The sequence below is a fragment of the Salmo salar genome, chromosome 14 (genome assembly GCF_965601325.2).
Source record: "Salmo salar chromosome 14, fSalSal1, whole genome shotgun sequence".
Taxonomy (NCBI): Eukaryota; Metazoa; Chordata; class Actinopteri; order Salmoniformes; family Salmonidae; genus Salmo; species Salmo salar.
The window spans coordinates 35867501-35891399 of record NC_138304.1 but is presented as its reverse complement, the minus strand read 5'-3'; the positions used below and the strand labels follow the sequence as shown (position 1 = coordinate 35891399).

Below are 23899 nucleotides of genomic sequence, written 5' to 3'. Positions count from 1 at the left end.
CCAATGTTTCCCTGGTGGCTATGTAAAGCATGTTCCAAATGATAACCTTTCAGATGACCTTTCAGATGACCTTTCAGATGACCTTTCAGTTAGTCAACAGGGCAGACTGCCTGGCAATGCCAATGGTTTTTCCCAGTCACTTTGTGCATCAAGACTGTTAGTTATTTTTCGTCTCACAGAAGCGGTTTGTTAATTAAGGTGTTTGACCTTCAAACCACATGACTACAATACTCTACAATCAAGATGTTTTTGTATTAAAATGTATTAAAGCCATATTAAATAACTCTGTCATGACAAAATATTGTGGTCACAGTTGAGTTGACATAGTGTTGGCTCAGCTCATACATGTTTTATTGTATCAATGACCCTTTTGCAATTATGGGAGACATCTCTCAGCTGTTTATTTACTGTTGTGTCAAAGATAAACACAGAGATGGAAAAATAACCTTTAATAGTTTCATTAATTACTAGCTGCATGAAATAATGACCACACTGAGCTACTCTGTCTTCTTTTGTAAAGTTCAAAGGAAACTTCCCTCAACTCTCTGTTCATAACTAGGAGAGAGAGAGAGAGAGAGAGAGAGAGAGAGAGAGAGAGAGAGAGAGGATGATTTCGATGGAGAAAGGCTGGTACAAAAATACAGAGAAAATGAGAAAGAGAGAGAAAGGGAGAGACAGAAAGACAGAGAGAGAGAGAGAGAGAGAGAGAGAGAGGGATGATTTCGATGGAGAAAGGCTGGTACAAAAATACAGAGAAAATGAGAAAGAGAGAGAAAGGGAGAGACAGAAAGACAGAGAGAGAGAGAGAGAGAGAGAGAGAGAGAGAGAGAGAGAGAGAGAGAGAGAGAGAGAGAGAGAGAGGGAGGAAAAGGGACTCAGAGCCAGAGAGATGTGTTGTCTTGGTTGAATACGAGGTGGTTGTGTTCCTCCAGGCCTCCTCTCCTGGAGCCGGCCCAGTTCTCGCCCACTGAATGTGCTAAATAGGCTGTTTGAACACACTGTTTAGACACTGAGACATAGCACAATAACAGAACAAATCAACAGTGAATTAAAGACTCCTCAGGGAAGCCATAGAGAGACATCGAAGGGGGTTGCAGCTTCCTACTGCCCAATTACTCATCCTAGGCTACCTTGGTCCAGCCTCTCCTCACACAGACTAACGCACAGCAGCATGCACACTGCCTGTATTTCTAGACATTAGGAGTCACGTTAGGAGACCAGACCTATAGAATGAGACATTTTACATTTTACTCATTTAGCAGACACTCTTAACCATAATTGTTTGTGTAAGTCGCTGTGGATAAGTGCCTTGCTCAAGGGCACAACAACAGATTTTTCACCTAGTCAGCTGGGTGAACCAGTGACCTTTCGGTTACTGTCCCAACGGTCTTAACCGACAAGCTGAGACTTGACATGAAGAACGATAGAAGACTTATAGAGCATATAATGTAGATGTACATGAATAAGTGGGAATTGTATTTTCTTTTGATCTCTGTAATTTGCTTGGTTTATTACTGTCGCCAAAGCAAGGTAGTTGCTACACTCATTCCTAAGCATAAATATGTCTTTGATGATACAATGGCATAGCATCAATCTCAGCAATATACAGCTATTGAATATAGTTCAAAGAAACCTTAGTAAGACTCATATCTTCTATGATTTATGTGTGGATGCTGTATGTTTTCTTATTTATGTCACATCCCAGACTTGAAGTTCCCTCTTCTCCCTATTAAATGCGGCGCTTTGTGCTGGAAGCTGAGCTGATAAACTGGCTAATGTAGGAGCGTTTTAGAGGGCAGGCCCTCTCTAACCCTGTGCCCACCCATGCCTGGCCCTGTTGAAGCTGTGGCGAACTGCTCCAAGGTTTATTTTGACATAAATTCGCATGGCAAAGAAGCAACTGTGCTGGCAAATACTAATTTAGTTTACCAGCTGTATCCAGTGAACCTGAAGTGATCAGGAGGCAAATTAGTATACTGCTGCAACGCATCACATGAACAGAAGAGAACAGTATGTTTCTTTCACTTTCTCCCTCATTCCTCTTTCTCTTCTCCCTCATTTCTCCCTAATTCCTTTTTCTCTTCTCCCCACACTTTGACCGTTGTGTCTTTTCAGTGGCTAGGCCCAGAGCTCTTCCATCATGTCAGGAATGAGGTTAACTAATGGAGCATGAAGGGGCAGCCTGATATCAGATGCCGTCAGTCCTCTCGGAAGGCCAGACAGACGGTTCAATCAGAAATCTATATTTTTTTGACTGTCTTTGGCTCTATCCAGCACTATGAAAATGACTGTCTCTCTAATCAGTTTCACTGTTAACACCTGGGTTTACATAGTAATGTAACGGCTGTCGTGAGAGAGAGTAGACCAAGGTGCAGCGGAGTTAGTGTTCATCATTGAATATTTAATAGCAGAAAGAACACTATACAAAAATAAGAAAAAACCGACAGCTAAACAGTCCTGTCAGGTGCAAAACACTAACAGAAACAATTACCCACAAAACCCAAAGGAAAAACATGCTCCTTATGTGTGACTCCCAATCAGCAACAACGAACTTCAGCTGTGCCTGATTGGGAGCCACACACGGCCCAAAACAAAGAAATACAAAAAACCTAGAAAACGAACATAGAACGCCCACCCAATGTAACACCCTGGCCTAACCAAAATAAAGAAGAAAAAACCCCTCTCTATGGCCAGGGCGTTACAGTACCCCCCCGCCCAAGGTGCGGACTCCGGCCGCAAAACCTGACACTGAAGGGGAGGGTCCGGGTGGGCCTTCTTACGGCGGCAGCTCAGGTGCGGGACGTGGCCTCTGCTCCACCCTCGGCGTCGCCCTCTTAGGTGGCGCACCTGGCCACGCCGAAGGTCTGGTGGGCGACCCTGACTGCGCCCGGCTGGCGGGCAGTGATGGTTGCGCCCGGCTGGCGGGCGACCCTGGTTGCACCCGGCTGGCGGCGATGGCTGCGCCCGGCTGGCGGGCGACCCTGGTTGCGCCCGGCTGGCGGGCGTTCCTGGCTGCGCCCAGCTGGCGGGCGTCCCTGGCGGCTCCAGCGGCACTGACTCAGGATTTACCAGGCTGAGGAGACAAGCAAGAGGCCTGGCCCTAGGCACAGGCACAGGACTCACCGGGCTGGCGGGCGGCTCTGACTGCTCCGGACAGGCGGGCGGCTCTGGCGGCTCCGGACAGGCGGGCGGCTCTGGCGGCTCCGGACAGGCGGGCGGCTCTGGCGGCTCCGGACAGGCGGGCGGCTCTGGCGGCTCCGGACTGGCGGGCGGCTCTGGCGGCTCCGGACTGGCGGACGGCTCTGGCGGCTCTGGACTGGCGAGACCCACTGGAGGCCTAGTCCTAGGAGGCGGCACAGGACGGACCAGGATGGGGAGACCCACTGGAGGCCTGGTCCGAGGAGGCGGCACAGGCTTAACCAAGATGGGGAGACCCACTGGAGGCCTAGTCCTGGGAGGTGGCACAGGACGGACCAGGATGGGGAGACCCACTGGAGGCCTGGTCCGAGGAGGAGGCACAGGCCTAACCAGGATGGGGAGACCCACTGGAGGCCTAGTCCTCGGAGGTGGCACAGGACGGACCAGGCTGGAGAGATCCACTGGAGGCCTGGTCCGAGGAGGTGGCACAGGACGGACCAGGCTAGAGAGATCCACTGGAGGCCTGGTCCGAGGAGGAGGCACAGGATAAACTGGGCTGTGGGGGAGCACTGGAGTTCTAGACTTGATGCTCTTTACCCATACTCCAGGCTGAATGCCCACTTTGGCCCGGCACGGGGGGAGAGCAGGCATTGGGCGAACTGGGCCCTCCCAGCACTCCGGAGACACAGTGTGCAGCGCCGGCGCAGGATAACCTGGACCGAGGAGGCGCACTGGAGACCAGACGCGCTGAGCTGGCACCATCCGCCCTGGCTCGATGCCCACTCTCGCATGGCACTTGCGGGGGGCTGGAATGTAGCGCATCGGGCTATGCACGCGCACTGGAGACACCGTGCGCTCCACAGCATAACACGGTGCCTTACCAGTACCACGCTGCTTCCGGTAAGCACGGGGAGTTGGCTCAGGTCTACCGCCTGACTCCGCCAATCTCCCCGTGTGCCCCCCCCCAAAAATGTATTGGGGCTGCCTCCCGTGTCCGTCGCTCTCCCTTGACAGGTTGTTGCAGTGGTCAAATAATTGATCCCATGTCCAGTCAATCCTGGACTCCAACACCTCCAGCGACCAGGATGCCATGACTTCCCGAGCGCGCTGTTTCCTATAGTCCTCCTTGTGCTGCTTCTTCCTCCGCTGCTTGGTCCGTTTTTGGTGGGTAATTCTGTAACGGCTGTCGTGAGAGAGAGTAGACCAAGGTGCAGCGGAGTTAGTGTTCATCATTGAATATTTAATAGCAGAAAGAACACTATACAAAAATAAGAAAAAACCGACAGCCAAACAGTCCTGTCAGGTGCAAAACACTAACAGAAACAATTACCCACAAAACCCAAAGGAAAAACATGCTCCTTATGTGTGACTCCCAATCAGCAACAACGAACTTCAGCTGTGCCTGATTAGGAGCCACACACGGCCCAAAACAAAGAAATACAAAAAACCTAGAAAACGAACATAGAACGCCCACCCAATGTAACACCCTGGCCTAACCAAAATAAAGAACAAAAAAACCCTCTCTATGGCCAGGGCGTTACAAGTAATTGTTTTCCTTACATTAGGCACTGGGGTGCGTCTGATTATCGGTATAATGTTTTTGGAACTATTCCATTGGTTTTATAATGCCAGGCAAGCCAACTGCAGTACACCTAGTATTTGAGAGAAAACAGAAGTAATAATTACATTTATGGGCCCATAATGATCTAGTAAATACTTGGAAACTACCTGGTAACAAAGTACATCATTATAAGCGAATTGTATTACCAATTTAATTCAATAGTAATTTAAAGTAGGCCTAAATAGGCTACCAGAAAATACCGAAAAACCATTTCCACCAAGGCCTTGCACTGTAAAACCTTTTTGTTTGGGCTCACAGATGTAATAACACAATTAATTGGTAGCCTGGAAACAGTGATACATTGAAGTGTAACCTCAAAGACCGCTGTGTGGCTCATATAGAGCGGTTAACCAATTATAAGTAGCTAATTATCTATCCACCAGCAGCAAATTATGTCTTATCTCATAATGGAGGGCTATCAAGCACTTGATAGGACACCAGAGACCAGAGACTATCATTTATTGTGAGAGCTTGATAACAATGGATGAATCCATAGAGGTAACGCCTCCTGAAATGTGTCAAGCCCAAAGAAGAAACCTTGTAAAAACACTCATATTTTAGAACATATTAGGCCTTGAAGTACTGTAGAGAGTACATGGTCGCTGTTGGCTGGGACCAACCTAGGTGACACGAGGTAAAACAGCAGGGTAAGTCTCGCAGGCGCCGGGCTGGCGCTGCAGCTCGCTCAGGCAGGTTGTGACACTCCTGTCCCCATCCATAAGCTGGGGGGCGTTTTGTAACAAAGATGACCGGTGCTAGTTGCCAAAGCCAGTCTGTCAAACAAACGGACCCACCACCCCCAGGCCACGCCAGCCTTGGCAACACAATAACCCACACAGATGATCTTGGGACAGGCCGGGCCTGCTAGTCGACAGACGGCACACACACAGGCTGGTTCTAGAGGTGTAATAGGTCGTAGCCGGTGATGGATGACCGTTTGACCTCTGTTACCCATCTGTCAGATAGCTGGGGACTAGTCGTAACATCCCAGCCTGATATTACACTGAGATTGTGTTTTAAATGCTGCCTCAATTAACAAATACAGGTCAACTGGAAATAGAATGACATGATGTTGGCTTATATTCACACCTATCAGAAGTTCTGTTTATGACTATTGATGCTGGTTAACATGACTGACGTACTGTACACATAAAGGAAGCTTTAATGTCATGATGGAGATTGAATTTAATATTTCATATTAAACGTATTTATTTATAAAGCAGTTTTTGATGGGATTTGAGTTTTTCCTTTGGTGAAATTCAGAACATCAATTGTGTTTGACATGTGTCAGTATCAGGGGATACAGGCAGTCACAGATAAACATCAAAATGTAAAGATCTGAAGTGAAACCTAACTTGTCGTTTGATTACTATGTATGTCCAGGGAGCTGGTTAAAGATCATTTAATATCTCACCGTGTTGGCAACATCTAAAAAATGGAATCAAAAGAATGTTAAATCAGTTCCAATGTTAATGGAAAAATGAAGTAATATTATAATACTGCATGTGTCGTATTGAATGTCCCGGGGATAATCCTTTTCTTGTCTTTGCAAAAACATACTCTGAGCACATCACATCGTACTCCATTTATGCCGTATGACAGGTTATATATACCTGATACCCAAGGGCTCTGGCTTTGCCATGCAGAGGTGTGTGACTGACTCCCTCCACAAAAATCAATGGCTTACTCAGTGATTGATGTTCTCAGTGATAAGAGGAGAGAGTTGTCATATTTCATCAGGCTTCCTTCCTCACACGGCAAGAGGCTGTATTTGTTAGCTAATCCCGTTACGACGGCAGCACCAGATGTTTTGACTGGAGAAGGGGAGGGGGACAGTCGGGGCAGGGGTGGGGGCGGACTATCCCCTGAGAATGATTTCATTTTTGAAAATATGTTTTACTTAAATCAGCCCCCTGAAATCTCTCTCTCTCTCTCCCTCTCGCTCTCCTCGTCTCCTAAACTGAGTAGAGACACGAGTATGGAGGTGTAGAATAAACGGAAGTGAAATTGACTGACTTCAAAAAGGAAATGTTCGCTCAATCCCTCACACTAGAAACATGAGAAATATAAATGAGCTGAATGAATAAATAAAGTCTCCAGGCTTTGACAGACTGACTCTTAACAGCTCAGAATGAGAGGAGAAGCTGTGATGAACACACACACCAACGCATGACACTCCATCACTCATTAACTCTGACCCAAATCATTAGAGACACTGGAAGCTGTTAAAACACAGAGCAGATTGTGTGTGTGTGTGTGTGTGTGTGTGTGTGTGTGTGTGTGTGTTTTTGAAAGAGTGGTTTGTGTGTGTGCGCGTACGTGTGCGTTTGTGTGTTGGTGCGTGCGTGAATGTGTGCATAAATGTGTGTGACCTACATACCACTGGTTTACAAAAGCTGTCATACATCACATTAAATCACTCTTCCGTCATCTAACTAATACAATGAGGCATATCACAATGAAAATTACATTACGATAAGGTTCTTTGTGACATGGAGGGAAAATGCCTTCCCTTGTCTTCTCTGACACTTGGAGGGTTTTGTCTGAGAAGTACTTATCTGAGAAGTACAGTTGAAGTCGGAAGTTTACAGACACTTAGGTTGGAGTCATTAAAACTCATTTTTCAAACACTCCACAAATTTCTTGTTAACAAACTATAGTTTTGGCAAGTCGGTTAGAACATCTACTTTGTGCATGACACAAGTCATTTTTCCAACAATTGTTTACAGACAGATTATTTCACTTATAATTCACTGTTTCACAATTCCAGTGGGTCAGAATTTTACATACACTAAGTTGACTGTGCCTTTAAACAGCTTGGAAAAATCCCAAAAATGATGTCATGGCTTTAGAAGCTTCTGATAAGCTAATTGACATCATTTGAGTCAAATGAAGGTGTACCTGAAGGTGTAATTGTAGACCTCCACAAGTCTGGTTCATCTTTGGGAGCAATTTCCAAATGCCTGAAGGTACCATGTTCATCTGTATCAACAATAGTACGCAAGTATAAACACCATGGGACCACACAGCCGTCATAACGCTCAGGAAGGAGACGCGTTCTGTCTCCTAGAGATGAACGTACTTTGGTGCGAAAAGTGCAAATCAATCCCAGAACAACAGCAAAGGACCTTGTGAAGATGCTGGAGGAAACAGGTACAAAAGTGTCTATTTCCACAGTAAAACGAGTCCTATATCGACATAACCTGAAAGGCTGCTCAGCAAGGAAGATGCCACTGCTCCAAAACTGCCATAAAAAAGCAAGACTACGGTTTGCAACTACACATGGGGACAAAGATTGTACTTTTTGGAGGAATGCCCTCTGGTCTGATGAAACAAAAATATAACTGTTTGGCCATAATGACCATTGTTATGTTTGGAGGAAAAAGGGGGAGGCTTGCAAGCTGAAGAACACCATCCCAACCGTGAAGCACGGGGGTGGCAGCATCATGTTGTAGGGGTGCTTTGTTGCAGGAGAGACTGGTGCACTTCACAAAATAGATCGCATCATGAGGAAGGAAAATTATGTGGATATATTGAAGCAACATCTCGAGACATCAGTCAGGAAGTTAAAGCTTGGTGGCAAATGGGTCTTTGAAATGGACAATGACCCCAAGCACACTTCCAAAGTTGTGGCAAAATGGCTTAACGACAACAAAGTCAAGGTATTGGAGTGGCCATCACAAAGCCCTTACCTCAATCCTATGGAAAACTTGTGGGCAGAACTGAAAAAGCGTGTGTGAGCAAGGAGGCCTACAAACCTGACTCAGTTACTCCAGCTCTGTCAGGAGGAATTGGCCAAAATTAACCCAACTTATTGTGGGAAGCTTGTGGAAGGCTACCCGAAACGTTTCACCCAAGTTTAACAATTTAAAGGCAATGCTACCAAATACTAATTGAGTGTATGTAAATGTCTGACCCACTGGGAATGTGATGAAAGAAATAAAAGCTGAAATAAATAATTCTCTCTACTATTATTCTGACATTTCACATTCTTAAAATAAAGTGGTGATCCTAACTGACCTAAGACAGGGACATTTTACTAGAATTAAATGTTAGGAATTGTGAAAAACGGATTTTAAATGTATTTGGCTAAGGTGTATGTAAACTTCCGACTTCAATTGTACATGACATTATCTGCCTCATAAGCGGACTTGAATCATTCCCCTGGTGAAATGCTCGCAGGACGACAGTGAAACTGTAACGGTCGTCGTACGTCATAGACCAAGGCGCAGCGGGTTGAGTGCTCATCTTAACTTTATTAGAACACGTAACAAACAAAACAAGAAAACGATCGAACGAACAGTGTTGCAGGCTAACACACAGCAGTACAACAACAACTTCCCACAAAGGGACAGGTGAAAACAGGGCTACTTAAGTATGACTCTCAATCAGCAACAACGATGTACAGCTGTTCCTGATTGAGAGCCATACCAGGCCAACAAAGAAATACACAACATAGAAAAACACAGAAAAACATAGAAATACAAAACAAGAACATTACCCAAAAACCCCGGAACACATAAATCAAACACCCCTCTTACATAAATACATATCCTATTAAACCCCGAACCACAAAAAACAAATACCCCCTGCCACGTCCTGACCAAACTACAATAACCAATAACCCCTTATACTGGTCAGGACGTGACAGTACCCCCCCCAAAGGTGCAGACCCCGGATGCACCTCACACAAAAATAAACACAAAATAAACCCCCCAAACTAAAGGGAGGGAAGGGAGGGTGGCTGCCGTCACCGACGGTTCACGTGCTACACCCCCCCCCCCCCCCCCTCCCCAATCCTCCTACTGTGGAGGTGGCTCAGGCTCTGGCCTTAGTCCACCACCTAACCTGTCCACCCCCGCTGAATACCTCTGGCTGAGGCACGTCGCTGTAGACCTCGGGCTGAAGCACTTCGCTGTAGACCTCAGGCAGAAGGACGATTCTGGGAGCTCCGGACTGTAGGACGACTCTGGGAGCTCCGGACTGTAGGGCGACTCTGGGAGCTCCGGACTGTGGGCCGTCTCACTCGGTTCCGGACTGTGGGCCGTCTCTCTTGGTTCCGGACTGTGGGCCATCTCTATACGGGGCACTGAAGGACGATTCTGGGAGCGCCGGACTGTGGGGCGACTCTGGGAGCTCCGGACTGTAGGGCGACTCTGAGAGCTCCGGACTGTAGGGCGACTCTGAGAGCTCCGGACTGTAGGCCCCTGTAGGTCACCTGGTTCCGGACTGTAGGCCGTCTCACTCGGTTCCGGACTGTGGGCCGTCTCTCTTGGTTCCGGACTGTGGGCCATCTCTAGACGGGGCACTGTCGCCGGACACTCTGGACGTGGCACTGTCATCGGACACTCTGGACGGGGTACTGCCGGAAGCTCTGGACGGGGTACTGTCGTCGGAAGCTCTGGACGGGGTACTGTCGTCAGAAGCTCTGGACGGGGTACTGTCGTTGGAAGCTCTGGACAGGGACTGCGCACTGAAAGCCTGATGCGTGGGGCTGGTAGTGGAGGTACCAGACTGGAGACACGCACCTCAGGGCTAGTGCGAAGAGCAGGAACAGGACGAGTTGGACTGGGCTGACGCACTGGAGGCCTGGTGCGTGGGGCTGGTACTGGAGATGCCAGACTGGAGACACGCACCCCAAGGCTAGTGCGGGGAGCAGGAACAGGACGAGTTGGACTCGGCTGACGCACTGGAGGCCTGGTGCGTGGTGCTGGCTTTGGATGTGCCAGACTGGAAACACGCACCTCAGGGCTAGTGTGAGGAGCAGGAACAGGACGAGTTGGACTGGGCTGACGCACTGGAGGCCTGGTGCGTGGTGCTGACTTAGGAGACGCCAGACTGGATACACGCACCTCAGGGCTAGTGCGAGGAGCGGGAACAGGATACACTGGGCCGTGAAGGCGCACTGGCGGTCTTGAGCGCAGTACTGGCACCACCCTTACTGGCTGGATGCCCGCTTCCCCCTGGCAAATGCGGGGCGCTGGCACCGCGCACACTGGCCTGTGAATGCTCGGCCTCGACGCCGTGTGCATCACCCCATAGCACTGGGCCTGACCAGTAACAAGCTGCCTCCGATAAGCACGGGGAGTTGGCTTGGGGCTTAACCCTGGCCCAGCCAAACTACCCGTGTGCCCCCCCAAAAAAATTGTTGGGGCTGCCTCTCATGCATCCTACGTTGGGCCCGCTCTTCGCTCCACTTTCACCGTTCCTCCCTCGCTGTCTCCACCTGTTTCCATGGCAGGGTCTTGTCCCCTGCCATTACCTCCTCCCATGTCCAAAATGTCCTCCACTCCCTTCTCTCCCTGGACCAGGATCCTTCCTCTTCCTGGGCCCGCTGCTTGGTCCGTTGGTGGTGGGAAGTTCTGTAACGGTCGTCGTACGTCATGGACCAAGGCGCAGCGGGTTGAGTGCTCATCTTAACTTTATTAGAACACGTAACAAACAAAACGATCGAACGAACAGTGTTGCAGGCTAACACACAGCAGTACAACAACAACTTCCCACAAAGGGGCAGGTGAAAACAGGGCTACTTAAGTATGACTCTCAATCAGCAACAACGATGTACAGCTGTTCCTGATTGAGAGCCATACCAGTCCAACAAAGAAATACACAACACAGAAAAACATAGAAATACAAAACAAGAACATTACCCAAAAACCCCGGAACACATAAATCAAACACCCCTCTTACATAAATACATATCCCATTAAACCCCGAACCACATAAAACAAATACCCCCTGCCACGTCCTGACCAAACTACAATAACCAATAACCCCTTATACTGGTCAGGACGTGACAGAAACGCTCACGGGGCAACAGTGAAATGCTCGCGGGCGACAGTGAAATGCTCGCGGGGCGACAGTGAAATGCTCGACAGTGAAAGTAAAATGCTCGCAGGGCGCCAGTGAAATGCTCGCAGGGCGACAGTGAAATGCTCGCAGGGCGACAGTGAAATGCTCGCAGGGCGACAGTGAAATGCTCGCAGGGCGACAGTGAAATGCTCGCAGGGCAGCAGTGAAATGCTCGCAGGGCAGCAGTGAAATGCTCGCAGGGCGACAGTGAAATGCTCGCAGGGCGACAGTGAAATGCTCGCAGGGCGACAGTGAAATGCTCGCAGGGCGACAGTGAAATGCTCGCAGGGCGACAGTGAAATGCTCGCAGGGCGACAGTGAAATGCTCTCAGGCCAACTAGCTCTCACAGTTTCACATCAGAATTACAAGTGTTTAAGTGTTTAAGGTTAAGTTTAGGCATTAACTCAGAATTTTTAAGGTTAGGGTTAAGTTTAGGCATTAACTCTGAAATCTTAAGTTTAGAAATGAACTCTGAATGGTTACGGTAACGGTTATGGTTTGGGATAGGCTTAAAACTAAAATCCTTAAAAACAACTTTATTACTGAAACCTACTTGAAGGTAACAGCGCTCACTGTTGCCCCTAGTGGCAGGTTTTCACGTAATCTTCCGACGTACTCAGGTATGGATGGACATTGAATGCTGACTTGTATCACTTGTGCCCTGGCTGCACAGGCAGCGCAACCCACAGGGACAGACATTTACATGCTCACACGCAGAGAAACAGTAATGACTAGGCAGGTTGCAGTAACCTGTTGTTTTGGGAAATGTAATGTAATGTCTTTTGTGTCTGGCCTCTGAGTAATAGCAGGGCTGAAGACTCACCTGCAGCGATGGAAGAGAGGAGAGGAGCTATTGCTCTGGACTCGATAGGAGATTTCTCTCTGTCTCGGTTTATCTCTCTCTCTTGCATGCTCTCTCTCTCACACACACACACTCTCTCTCTCTCTCTCTCTCTCTCTCTCTCTCTCTCTCTCTCTCTCTCTCTCTCTCTCTCTCGCACGCGCCCACATACAGTACAATGTCACACAATGTCACAGTAGACGCATGTGCACAATGCCATGTGAGCTACTGAGCAGAGCTGCTCTTTTTGTGGACAGACACAGGGGAGTAGAGGTTTATTCTGTCAACAATGAACCATCACCATGCCAACCACATTGTTGTTCTCGGTGCCAGCCTTGGCCTTGGCTCTGCCCACATGTTAGCAGAAGATGATTCAAGGACATTAAGCACGCTGGTGGTTCCAATTCAAAGTGCGTGTGAGTTTGTGAGGTTGTGTGTGTGTGTCTCTGCGTGTGTGTGTGTTCCAATTCAACGCTCCCATGCCAACATTCTCTCTCTCCACAGTTCTCCTCTAGAAAGTCTGCTTCCTGTTTTTCTTCTGTAATAGAGAGCAAATTACAGGAAACACTGACCATGTATGGGGTGTATAACTTGGTAATGTTGTTTGCTTACAGCTATCTGGGATTCGTTTTTTTTTAAGGAAATCGCCAGCCTGCCACTTGTTTTGGTAAATATCAAGAGTTCAAATGACCATGAAACAGATTCCCAGATCCCAGATTGTACCTTTTAAACACAGAAATAACCTTGGTGATCTAGATGGAAACAAACATGTGACAGCGAGACGAGATAATGACTACACAGTTGAGTGATGAATTCATATCTGTCGTTCTCATGCTTTAATTCATGTAATAAGGACTAATGCTGGAATGTGTTTGTCATGTCAATTACCAGTGACTAATTTCACACACACACACACACACACACACACACACACACACACACACACACACACACACACACACACACACACACACACACACACACACACACACACACCCCCCCCCCCCTGTCATTAGCTAAGGCTAAATGTCTTCCCTGTCTCTTTGACTTCCAGTGCTAATGGAGGGAGGGACAGAGGTGTACAACAGAAGGACAGTCTCTGAAGTTTCCTACCAAAGAGGAATACCAGTACTCAACCTGGACTAAAGAATAATACAGTACAACAACAACCCATGTGTTCTCTTTGGAAGGAGGAATTCACCAATCACTAAATGGGATCTGCACTAAAGAGCAATAGAGGGACCATGTAATACTTGACCTTATTTGAGGAACATCTAGCCACCATGTTAGAACTAGTCTGAAGCATTCAGAAGGACCGGTACAACATCTACCCGTCATCAGCTCTACCAGGATGGGTCCACATTGAAGGAGATCTGAACCCCTGGATCTCTTCACCAAAGAGGAATAACACCAGGCTTCTCACCATGGACTTGGAGGAAAACTCTGTCCTAGACCTGGAGTAGAGGGAGTAGTGGCTCTGTCCTAGACCTGGAGTAGAGGGAGTAGTGGCTCTGTCCTAGACCTGGAGTAGAGGGAGTAGTGGCTCCATCCTAGACCTGGAGTAGAGGGAGTAGTGGCTCCATCCTAGACCTGGAGTAGAGGGAGTAGTGGCTCCATCCTAGACCTGGAGTAGAGGGAGTAGTGGCTCTGTCCTAGACCTGGAGTAGAGGGAGTAGTGGTTCCATCCTAGACCTGGAGTAGAGGGAGTAGTGGCTCTGTCCTAGACCTGGAGTAGAGGGAGTAGTGGTTCTGTCCTAGACCTGGAGTAGAGGGAGTAGTGGCTCTGTCCTAGACCTGGAGTAGAGGGAGTAGTGGTTCTGTCCTAGACCTGGAGTAGAGGGAGTAGTGGCTCCGTCCTAGACCTGGAGTAGAGGGAGTAGTGGCTCCGTCCTAGACCTGGAGTAGAGGGAGTAGTGGCTCCATCCTAGACCTGGAGTAGAGGGAGTAGTGGCTCCATCCTAGACCTGGAGTAGAGGGAGTAGTGGCTCCATCCTAGACCTGGAGTAGAGGGAGTAGTGGCTCCATCCTAGACCTGGAGTAGAGGGAGTAGTGGCTCCATCCTAGACCTGGAGTAGAGGGAGTAGTGGCTCCATCCTAGACCTGGAGTAGAGGGAGTAGTGGCTCCATCCTAGACCTGGAGTAGAGGGAGTAGTGGCTCCATCCTAGACCTGGAGTAGAGGGAGTAGTGGCTCCGTCCTAGACCTGGAGTAGAGGGAGTAGTGGCTCTATCCTAGACCTGGAGTAGAGGGAGTAGTGGCTCTGTCCTAGACCTGGAGTAGAGGGAGTAGTGGCTCCATCCTAGACCTGGAGTAGAGGGAGTAGTGGCTCTGTCCTAGACCTGGAGTAGAGGGAGTAGTGGCTCTGTCCTAGACCTGGAGTAGAGGGAGTAGTGGCTCTGTCCTAGACCTGGAGTAGAGGGAGTAGTGGCTCTGTCCTAGACCTGGAGTAGAGGGTGTAGTGGCTCTGTCCTAGACCTGGAGTAGAGGGAGTAGTGGCTCCGTCCTAGACCTGGAGTCGAGGGAGTAGTGGCTCCGTCCTTCCTGGAGTAGAGGGAGTAGTGGCTCTGTCCTAGACCTGGAGTAGAGGGAGTAGTGGCTCCGTCCTAGACCTGGAGTAGAGGGAGTAGTGGCTCTGTCCTAGACCTGGAGTAGAGGGAGTAGTGGCTCTGTCCTAGACCTGGAGTAGAGGGAGTAGTGGCTCTGTCCTAGACCTGGAGTAGAGGGAGTAGTGGCTCTGTCCTAGACCTGGAGTAGAGGGAGTAGTGGCTCTGTCCTAGACCTGGAGTAGAGGGAGTAGTGGCTCTGTCCTAGACCTGGAGTAGAGGGAGTAGTGGCTCTGTCCTAGACCTGGAGTAGAGGGAGTAGTGGTTCTGTCCTAGACCTGGAGTAGAGGGAGTAGTGGCTCTGTCCTAGACCTGGAGTAGAGGGAGTAGTGACTCTGTCCTAGACCTGGAGTAGAGGGAGTAGTGGCTCCGTCCTAGACCTGGAGTAGAGGGAGTAGTGGCTCTGTCCTAGACCTGGAGTAGAGGGAGTAGTGGCTCCGTCCTAGACCTGGAGTAGAGGGAGTAGTGGCTCTGTCCTAGACCTGGAGTAGAGGGTGTAGTGGCTCTGTCCTAGACCTGGAGTAGAGGGAGTAGTGGCTCTGTCCTAGACCTGGAGTAGGGGACAGGGGGTAGGGGACAGGGGGTAGGGGACAGAGGGTAGGGGACAGTCGGGTTGTGGGCAGTCCAAAGGAGGTAGGGTGTGTGTGATAACCATCCTGGAGTAGGGGATAGGAGAATAGTCCACGGGAGGCAGCAGAGGAGTGATAACCCCATGGTGGATCTGCTGTGAGGAGGATTGAGGACAGGAAGGACCGAGGAGGATGTCATCAGCCGGAGGAGAGTCAGCCAGCTCGGAGCTCAAAGCAGATGTCAAAACCAGCACTCTGAGACGGGAGTCCAGGAGGACTAAAGGTAATAAATCTAGATGCAAACACATTAAATACATGGATGTAATGTATGCTATGAACCCCCCCCCCCCCACACACACACACACATTAAATACATGGATGTAATGTATGCTATTAACCCCCCCCCCCAAACACACACATTAAATACATGGATGTAATGTATGCTATGACCCCCCCCCACACACACAAACACATTAAATACATGGATGTAATGAATGCTATGACCCCCCCCCCCCCCCACACACACACATTAAATACATGGAAGTAATGTATGCTATGACCCCCCCCACACACACATTAAATACATGGATGTAATGTATGCTATGAACCCCCCCCACACACACACACATTAAATACATGGATGTAATGTATGCTATAAACCACCCCCCCCCCACACACATTAAATACATGGATGTAATGTATGCTATGACCCCCCCCCCCCCCACACACAAACACATTAAATACATGGATGTAATGTATGCTATGAACCCCCCCCCCCCCCCCCCACACACACACATTAAATACATGGATGTAATGTATGCTATGAACCCCCCCCCCCCCCCACACACGCACACATTAAATACATGGATGTAATGTATGCTATGAACCCCCCCCCCCCCCCACACACACACACATTAAATACATGGATGTAATGTATGCTATGAACCCCCCCCCCCCCCACACACACACATTAAATACATGGATGTAATGTATGCTATGAACCCCCCCCCCCACACACACATTAACTACATGGATGTAATGTATGCTATGAACCCCCCCCCCCCCCCCACACACATACATTAAATACATGGATGTAATGTATGCTATGAACCCCCCCCCCCCCCCCACACACACACACACACACATTAAATACATGGATGTAATGTATGCTATGAACCCCCCCCCCCCCCCACAATAACATTAAATACATGGATGTAATGTATGCTATGAACCCCCCCCCCCCCACAATAACATTAAATACATGGATGTAATGTATGCTATGAACCCCCCCCCCCCCCCCCACACACATTAAATACATGGATGTAATGTATGCTATGACCCCCCCCCCCCCCCACACACAAACACATTAAATACATGGATGTAATGTATGCTATGAACCCCCCCCCCCCCCACACACACACATTAAATACATGGATGTAATGTATGCTATGAACCCCCCCCCCCCCCACACACGCACACATTAAATACATGGATGTAATGTATGCTATGAACCCCCCCCCCCCCCCACACACACACACATTAAATACATGGATGTAATGTATGCTATGAACCCCCCCCCCCCCACACACACACATTAAATACATGGATGTAATGTATGCTATGAACCCCCCCCCCCACACACACATTAACTACATGGATGTAATGTATGCTATGAACCCCCCCCCCCCCCCCACACACATACATTAAATACATGGATGTAATGTATGCTATGAACCCCCCCCCCCCCCCCACACACACACACACACATTAAATACATGGATGTAATGTATGCTATGAACCCCCCCCCCCCCCCCACAATAACATTAAATACATGGATGTAATGTATGCTATGAACCCCCCCCCCCCCCACAATAACATTAAATACATGGATGTAATGTATGCTATGAACCCCCCCCCCCCCACACACACACATTAAATACATGGATGTAATGTATGCTATGACCCCCCCCCCCCCCCCCCCACACACACATTAAATACATGGATGTAATGTATGCTATGAACCCCCCCCCCCCCACACACACACACACACACATTAAATACATGGATGTAATGTATGCTATGAACCCCCCCCCCCCCACACACACACATTAAATACATGGATGTAATGTATGCTATGAACCCCCCCCCCCACAATAACATTAAATACATGGATGTAATGTATGCTATGAACCCCCCCCCCCCCACACACACACACATTAAATACATGGATGTAATGTATGCTATGACCCCCCCCCCCCCCCCACCACACACACATGAAATACATGGATGTAATGTATGCTATGAACCCCCCCCCCCCCCACACACACACACACACATTAAATACATGGATGTAATGTATGCTATGACCCCCCCCCCCCCCCCCACACACACACATTAAATACATGGATGTAATGTATGCTATGAACCCCCCCCCCCCACACACGCACACATTAAATACATGGATGTAATGTATGCTATGAACCCCCCCCCCCCCCCCCCACACACACACACATTAAATACATGGATGTAATGTATGCTATGAACCCCCCCCCCCCCCACACACACACATTAAATACATGGATGTAATGTATGCTATGAACCCCCCCCCCCCACACACACATTAACTACATGGATGTAATGTATGCTATGAACCCCCCCCCCCCACACACATACATTAAATACATGGATGTAATGTATGCTATGAACCCCCCCCCCCCCCCCCCCACACACACACACACATTAAATACATGGATGTAATGTATGCTATGAACCCCCCCCCCCCACAATAACATTAAATACATGGATGTAATGTATGCTATGAACCCCCCCCCCCCCACAATAACATTAAATACATGGATGTAATGTATGCTATGAACCCCCCCCCCCCCACACACACACATTAAATACATGGATGTAATGTATGCTATGACCCCCCCCCCCCCCCCCCCACACACACATTAAATACATGGATGTAATGTATGCTATGAACCCCCCCCCCCCCACACACACACACACACATTAAATACATGGATGTAATGTATGCTATGAACCCCCCCCCCCCACACACACACATTAAATACATGGATGTAATGTATGCTATGAACCCCCCCCCCCCACAATAACATTAAATACATGGATGTAATGTATGCTATGAACCCCCCCCCCCCCCACACACACACACATTAAATACATGGATGTAATGTATGCTATGAACCCCCCCCCACACACACACACACACACACATTAAATACATGGATGTAATGTATGCTATGACCCCCCCCCCCCCACACACACACACACACATTAAATACATGGATGTAATGTATGCTATGAACCCCCCCCCCCCCCCCCCCCCCACACACACACACATTAAATACATGGATGTAATGTATGCTATGACCCCCCCCCCCCACACATTAAATACATGGATGTAATGTATGCTATGACACCCCCCCCACACAAACACATTAAATACATGGAAGTAATGTATGCTATGACCCCCCCCCCCCCCCCCACACACACACACATTAAATACATGGATGTAATGTATGCTATGAACCCCCCCCACACACACACACACACACACACACATTATATACATGGATGTAATGTATGCTATGAACCCCCCCCCCCCACACACACATTAAATACATGGATGTAATGTATGCTATGACCCCCCCCCCACACACACACATTAAATACATGGAAGTAATGTATGCTATGACCCCCCCCACACACACATTAAATACATGGATGTAATGTATGCTATGACCCCCCCCCCCCCACACACAAACACATTAAATACATGGATGTAATGTATCCTATGACCCCCCCCCCCCCCCCCCCCCACACACAAACACATTAAATACATGGATGTAATGTATCCTATGACCCCCCCCCCCCCCCCCCCACACACACACATTAAATACATGGATGTAATGTATGCTATGACCCCCCCCCCACACACACACACATTAAATACATGGATGTAATGTATGCTATGAACCCACCCCCACACACATTAAATACATGGATGTAATGTATGCTATGAACCCCCCCCCCCCACACACACACATTAAATACATGGATGTAATGTATGCTATGAACCCCCCCCCCCCCCCCCCCACACACACACACACTCACATTAAATACATGGATGTAATGTATGCTATGAACCCCCCCCCCCCACACACACACATTAAATACATGGATGTAATGTATGCTATGAACCCCCCCCCCCACACACACACATTAAATACATGGATGTAATGTATGCTATGAACCCCCCCCACACACACATTAAATACATGGATGTAATGTATGCTATGAACCCCCCCCCCCCCCCACACTCACATTAAATACATGGATGTAATGTATGCTATGAAACCCCCCCCCCCCCCCCACACACACACACACACATTAAATACATGGATGTAATGTCTGCTATGAACCCCCCCCACACACACATTAAATACATGGATGTAATGTATGCTATGAACCCCCCCCCCCCCCACACTAACATTAAATACATGGATGTAATGTATGCTATGAACCCCCCCCCCCCCCACACACACACACATTAAATACATGGATGTAATGTATGCTATGAACCCCCCCCCCCCCACACATTAAATACATGGATGTAATGTATGCTATGAACCCCCCCCCCCAACACACATTAAATACATGGATGTAATGTATGCTATGAACCCCCCCCCCCACACACTCACATTAAATACATGGATGTAATGTATGCTATGAACCCCCACCCCGCCCCACACACACACATTAAATACATGGATGTAATGTATGCTATGAACCCCCCCCCCCCCCCACACATTAAATACATGGATGTAATGTATGCTATGAACCCCCCCCCCCCCCCCTCCACACACACACATTAAATACATGGATGTAATGTATGCTATGAACCCCCCCCCCCCACACACACACACACACATTAAATACATGGATGTAAGGTATGCTATGAACCCCCCCCCCACACATTAAATACATGGATGTAATGTATGCTATGAACCCCCCCCCCCCCCCCCCCCACACACACACATTAAATACATGGATGTAATGTATGCTATGACCCCCCCCCACACACACACACATTAAATACATGGATGTAATGTATGCTATGAACCCACCCCCACACACATTAAATACATGGATGTAATGTATGCTATGAACCCCCCCCCCCCCACACACACACATTAAATACATGGATGTAATGTATGCTATGAACCCCCCCCCCCCACACACACACATTAAATACATGGATGTAATGTATGCTATGAACCCCCCCCACACACACATTAAATACATGGATGTAATGTATGCTATGAACCCCCCCCCCCCCCCACACTCACATTAAATACATGGATGTAATGTATGCTATGAAACCCCCCCCCCCCCCACACACACACACACATTAAATACATGGATGTAATGTATGCTATGAACCCCCCCCCCCCCCACACACACACATTAAATACATGGATGTAATGTATGCTATGAACCCCCCCCCCCACACACATTAAATACATGGATGTAATGTATGCTATGAACCCCCCCCCCCCCCCACACACACACACATTAAATACATGGATGTAATGTATGCTATGAACCCCCCCCCCACACACATTAAATACATGGATGTAATGTATGCTATGAACCCCCCCCCCCCCCCCACACACACACACATTAAATACATGGATGTAATGTATGCTATGAACCCCCCCCCCCCACACACACACATTAAATACATGGATGTAATGTATGCTATGAACCCCCCCCCCCCCCCCACACACACACACATTAAATACATGGATGTAATGTATGCTATGAACCCCCCCCCCCACACACACACACACACATTAAATACATGGATGTAATGTATGCTATGAACCCCCCCCCCCCACACCACATTAAATACATGGATGTAATGTATGCTATGAACCCCCCCCCCCCCCCCACACACACACATTAAATACATGGATGTAATGTATGCTATGAACCCCCCCCCCCCCACACATTAAATACATGGATGTAATGTATGCTATGAACCCCCCCCCCCCCACACACACACACATTAAATACATGGATGTAATGTATGCTATGAACCCCCCCCCCCCACACACATTAAATACATGGATGTAATGTATGCTATGAACCCCCCCCCCCCCCCCACACACATTAAATACATGGATGTAATGTATGCTATGAACCCCCCCCCCACACACACATTAAATACATGGATGTAATGTATGCTATGAACCCCCCCCCCCCCCCCACACACACACATTAAATACATGGATGTAATGTATGCTATGAACCCCCCCCCCCCCACACATTAAATACATGGATGTAATGTATGCTATGAACCCCCCCCCCCCACACATTAAATACATGGATGTAATGTATGCTATGAACCCCCCCCCACACACACACATTAAATACATGGATGTAATGTATGCTATGAACCCCCCCCCCCCCCACACACACACACATTAAATACATGGATGTAATGTATGCTATGAACCCCCCCCCCCACACACACACATTAAATACATGGATGTAATGTATGCTATGAACCCCCCCCCCCCCCACACACACACACACATTAAATACATGGATGTAAGGTATGCTATGAACCCCCCCCCCCCACACACATTAAATACATGGATGTAATGTATGCTATGAACCCCCCCCCCCCCCACCACACACACACACATTAAATACATGGATGTAATGTATGCTATGAACCCCCCCCCACACACACATTAAATACATGGATGTAATGTATGCTATGACCCCCCCCACACACACATTAAATACATGGATGTAATGTATGCTATGAACCCCCCCCCCCCCACACACACACATTAAATACATGGATGTAATGTATGCTATGAACCCCCCCCCCCCACACCACATTAAATACATGGATGTAATGTATGCTATGAACCCCCCCCCCCCCCACACACACACACACATTAAATACATGGATGTAATGTATGCTATGAACCCCCCCCCCCCCCACACATTAAATACATGGATGTAATGTATGCTATGAACCCCCCCCCCCCCCCACACACATTAAATACATGGATGTAATGTATGCTATGAACCCCCCCCCACACACATTAAATACATGGATGTAATGTATGCTATGAACCCCCCCCCCACACACACACATTAAATACATGGATGTAATGTATGCTATGAACCCCCCCCCCCCCCCCACACACACATTAAATACATGGATGTAATGTATGCTATGAACCCCCCCCCCCCACACACATTAAATACATGGATGTAATGTATGCTATGAACCCCCCCCCCCCCACACTCACATTAAATACATGGATGTAATGTATGCTATGAACCCCCCCCCCCCCCACACACACACATTAAATACATGGATGTAATGTATGCTATGAACCCCCCCCCCCCACACACATTAAATACATGGATGTAATGTATGCTATGAACCCCCCCCCCCCCACACACACACACATTAAATACATGGATGTAATGTATGCTATGAACCCCCCCCCCACACACACATTAAATACATGGATGTAATGTATGCTATGAACCCCCCCCCCCCCCCCCACACACACACATTAAATACATGGATGTAATGTATGCTATGAACCCCCCCCCCACACTCACATTAAATACATGGATGTAATGTATGCTATGAACCCCCCCCCCCCCACACACACACACATTAAATACATGGATGTAATGTATGCTATGAACCCCCCCCCCACACACACATTAAATACATGGATGTAATGTATGCTATGAACCCCCCCCCACACACATTAAATACATGGATGTAATGTATGCTATGAACCCCCCCCCCCCCCCACACACACACATTAAATACATGGATGTAATGTATGCTATGAACCCCCCCCCCCACACACATTAAATACATGGATGTAATGTATGCTATGAACCCCCCCCCCCCACACACACACATTAAATACATGGATGTAATGTATGCTATGAACCCCCCCCCACACCACACATTAAATACATGGATGTAATGTATGCTATGAACCCCCCCCCCCCCACACACACACATTAAATACATGGATGTAATGTATGCTATGAACCCCCCCCCACACACACATTAAATACATGGATGTAATGTATGCTATGAACCCCCCCCCCCCCCCCACACACACATTAAATACATGGATGTAATGTATGCTATGAACCCCCCCCCCCCCCCACCACATTAAATACATGG

General features: G+C 48.4%; 1 protein-coding gene across 3 annotated transcripts in view; it reads left to right on the top strand.

Moving 5' to 3' along the window:
* The first annotated feature begins 15373 nt into the window (after nt 1–15373).
* Nucleotides 15374–23899, top strand: part of dab1b (DAB adaptor protein 1b) — an 87095-nt gene continuing 78569 nt past the window's right edge. For 2 of the 3 annotated variants that reach the window (XM_045694238.2, XM_045694237.2), the window contains exon 1: nt 15374–15907. In XM_045694238.2, coding sequence (XP_045550194.1) covers nt 15817–15907 — 91 coding nt within the window. In that variant the 5' untranslated portion in view covers nt 15374–15816. The remainder of the gene's footprint in view (nt 15908–23899) is intronic. The other variant, XM_045694235.2, reaches the window with a different exon arrangement.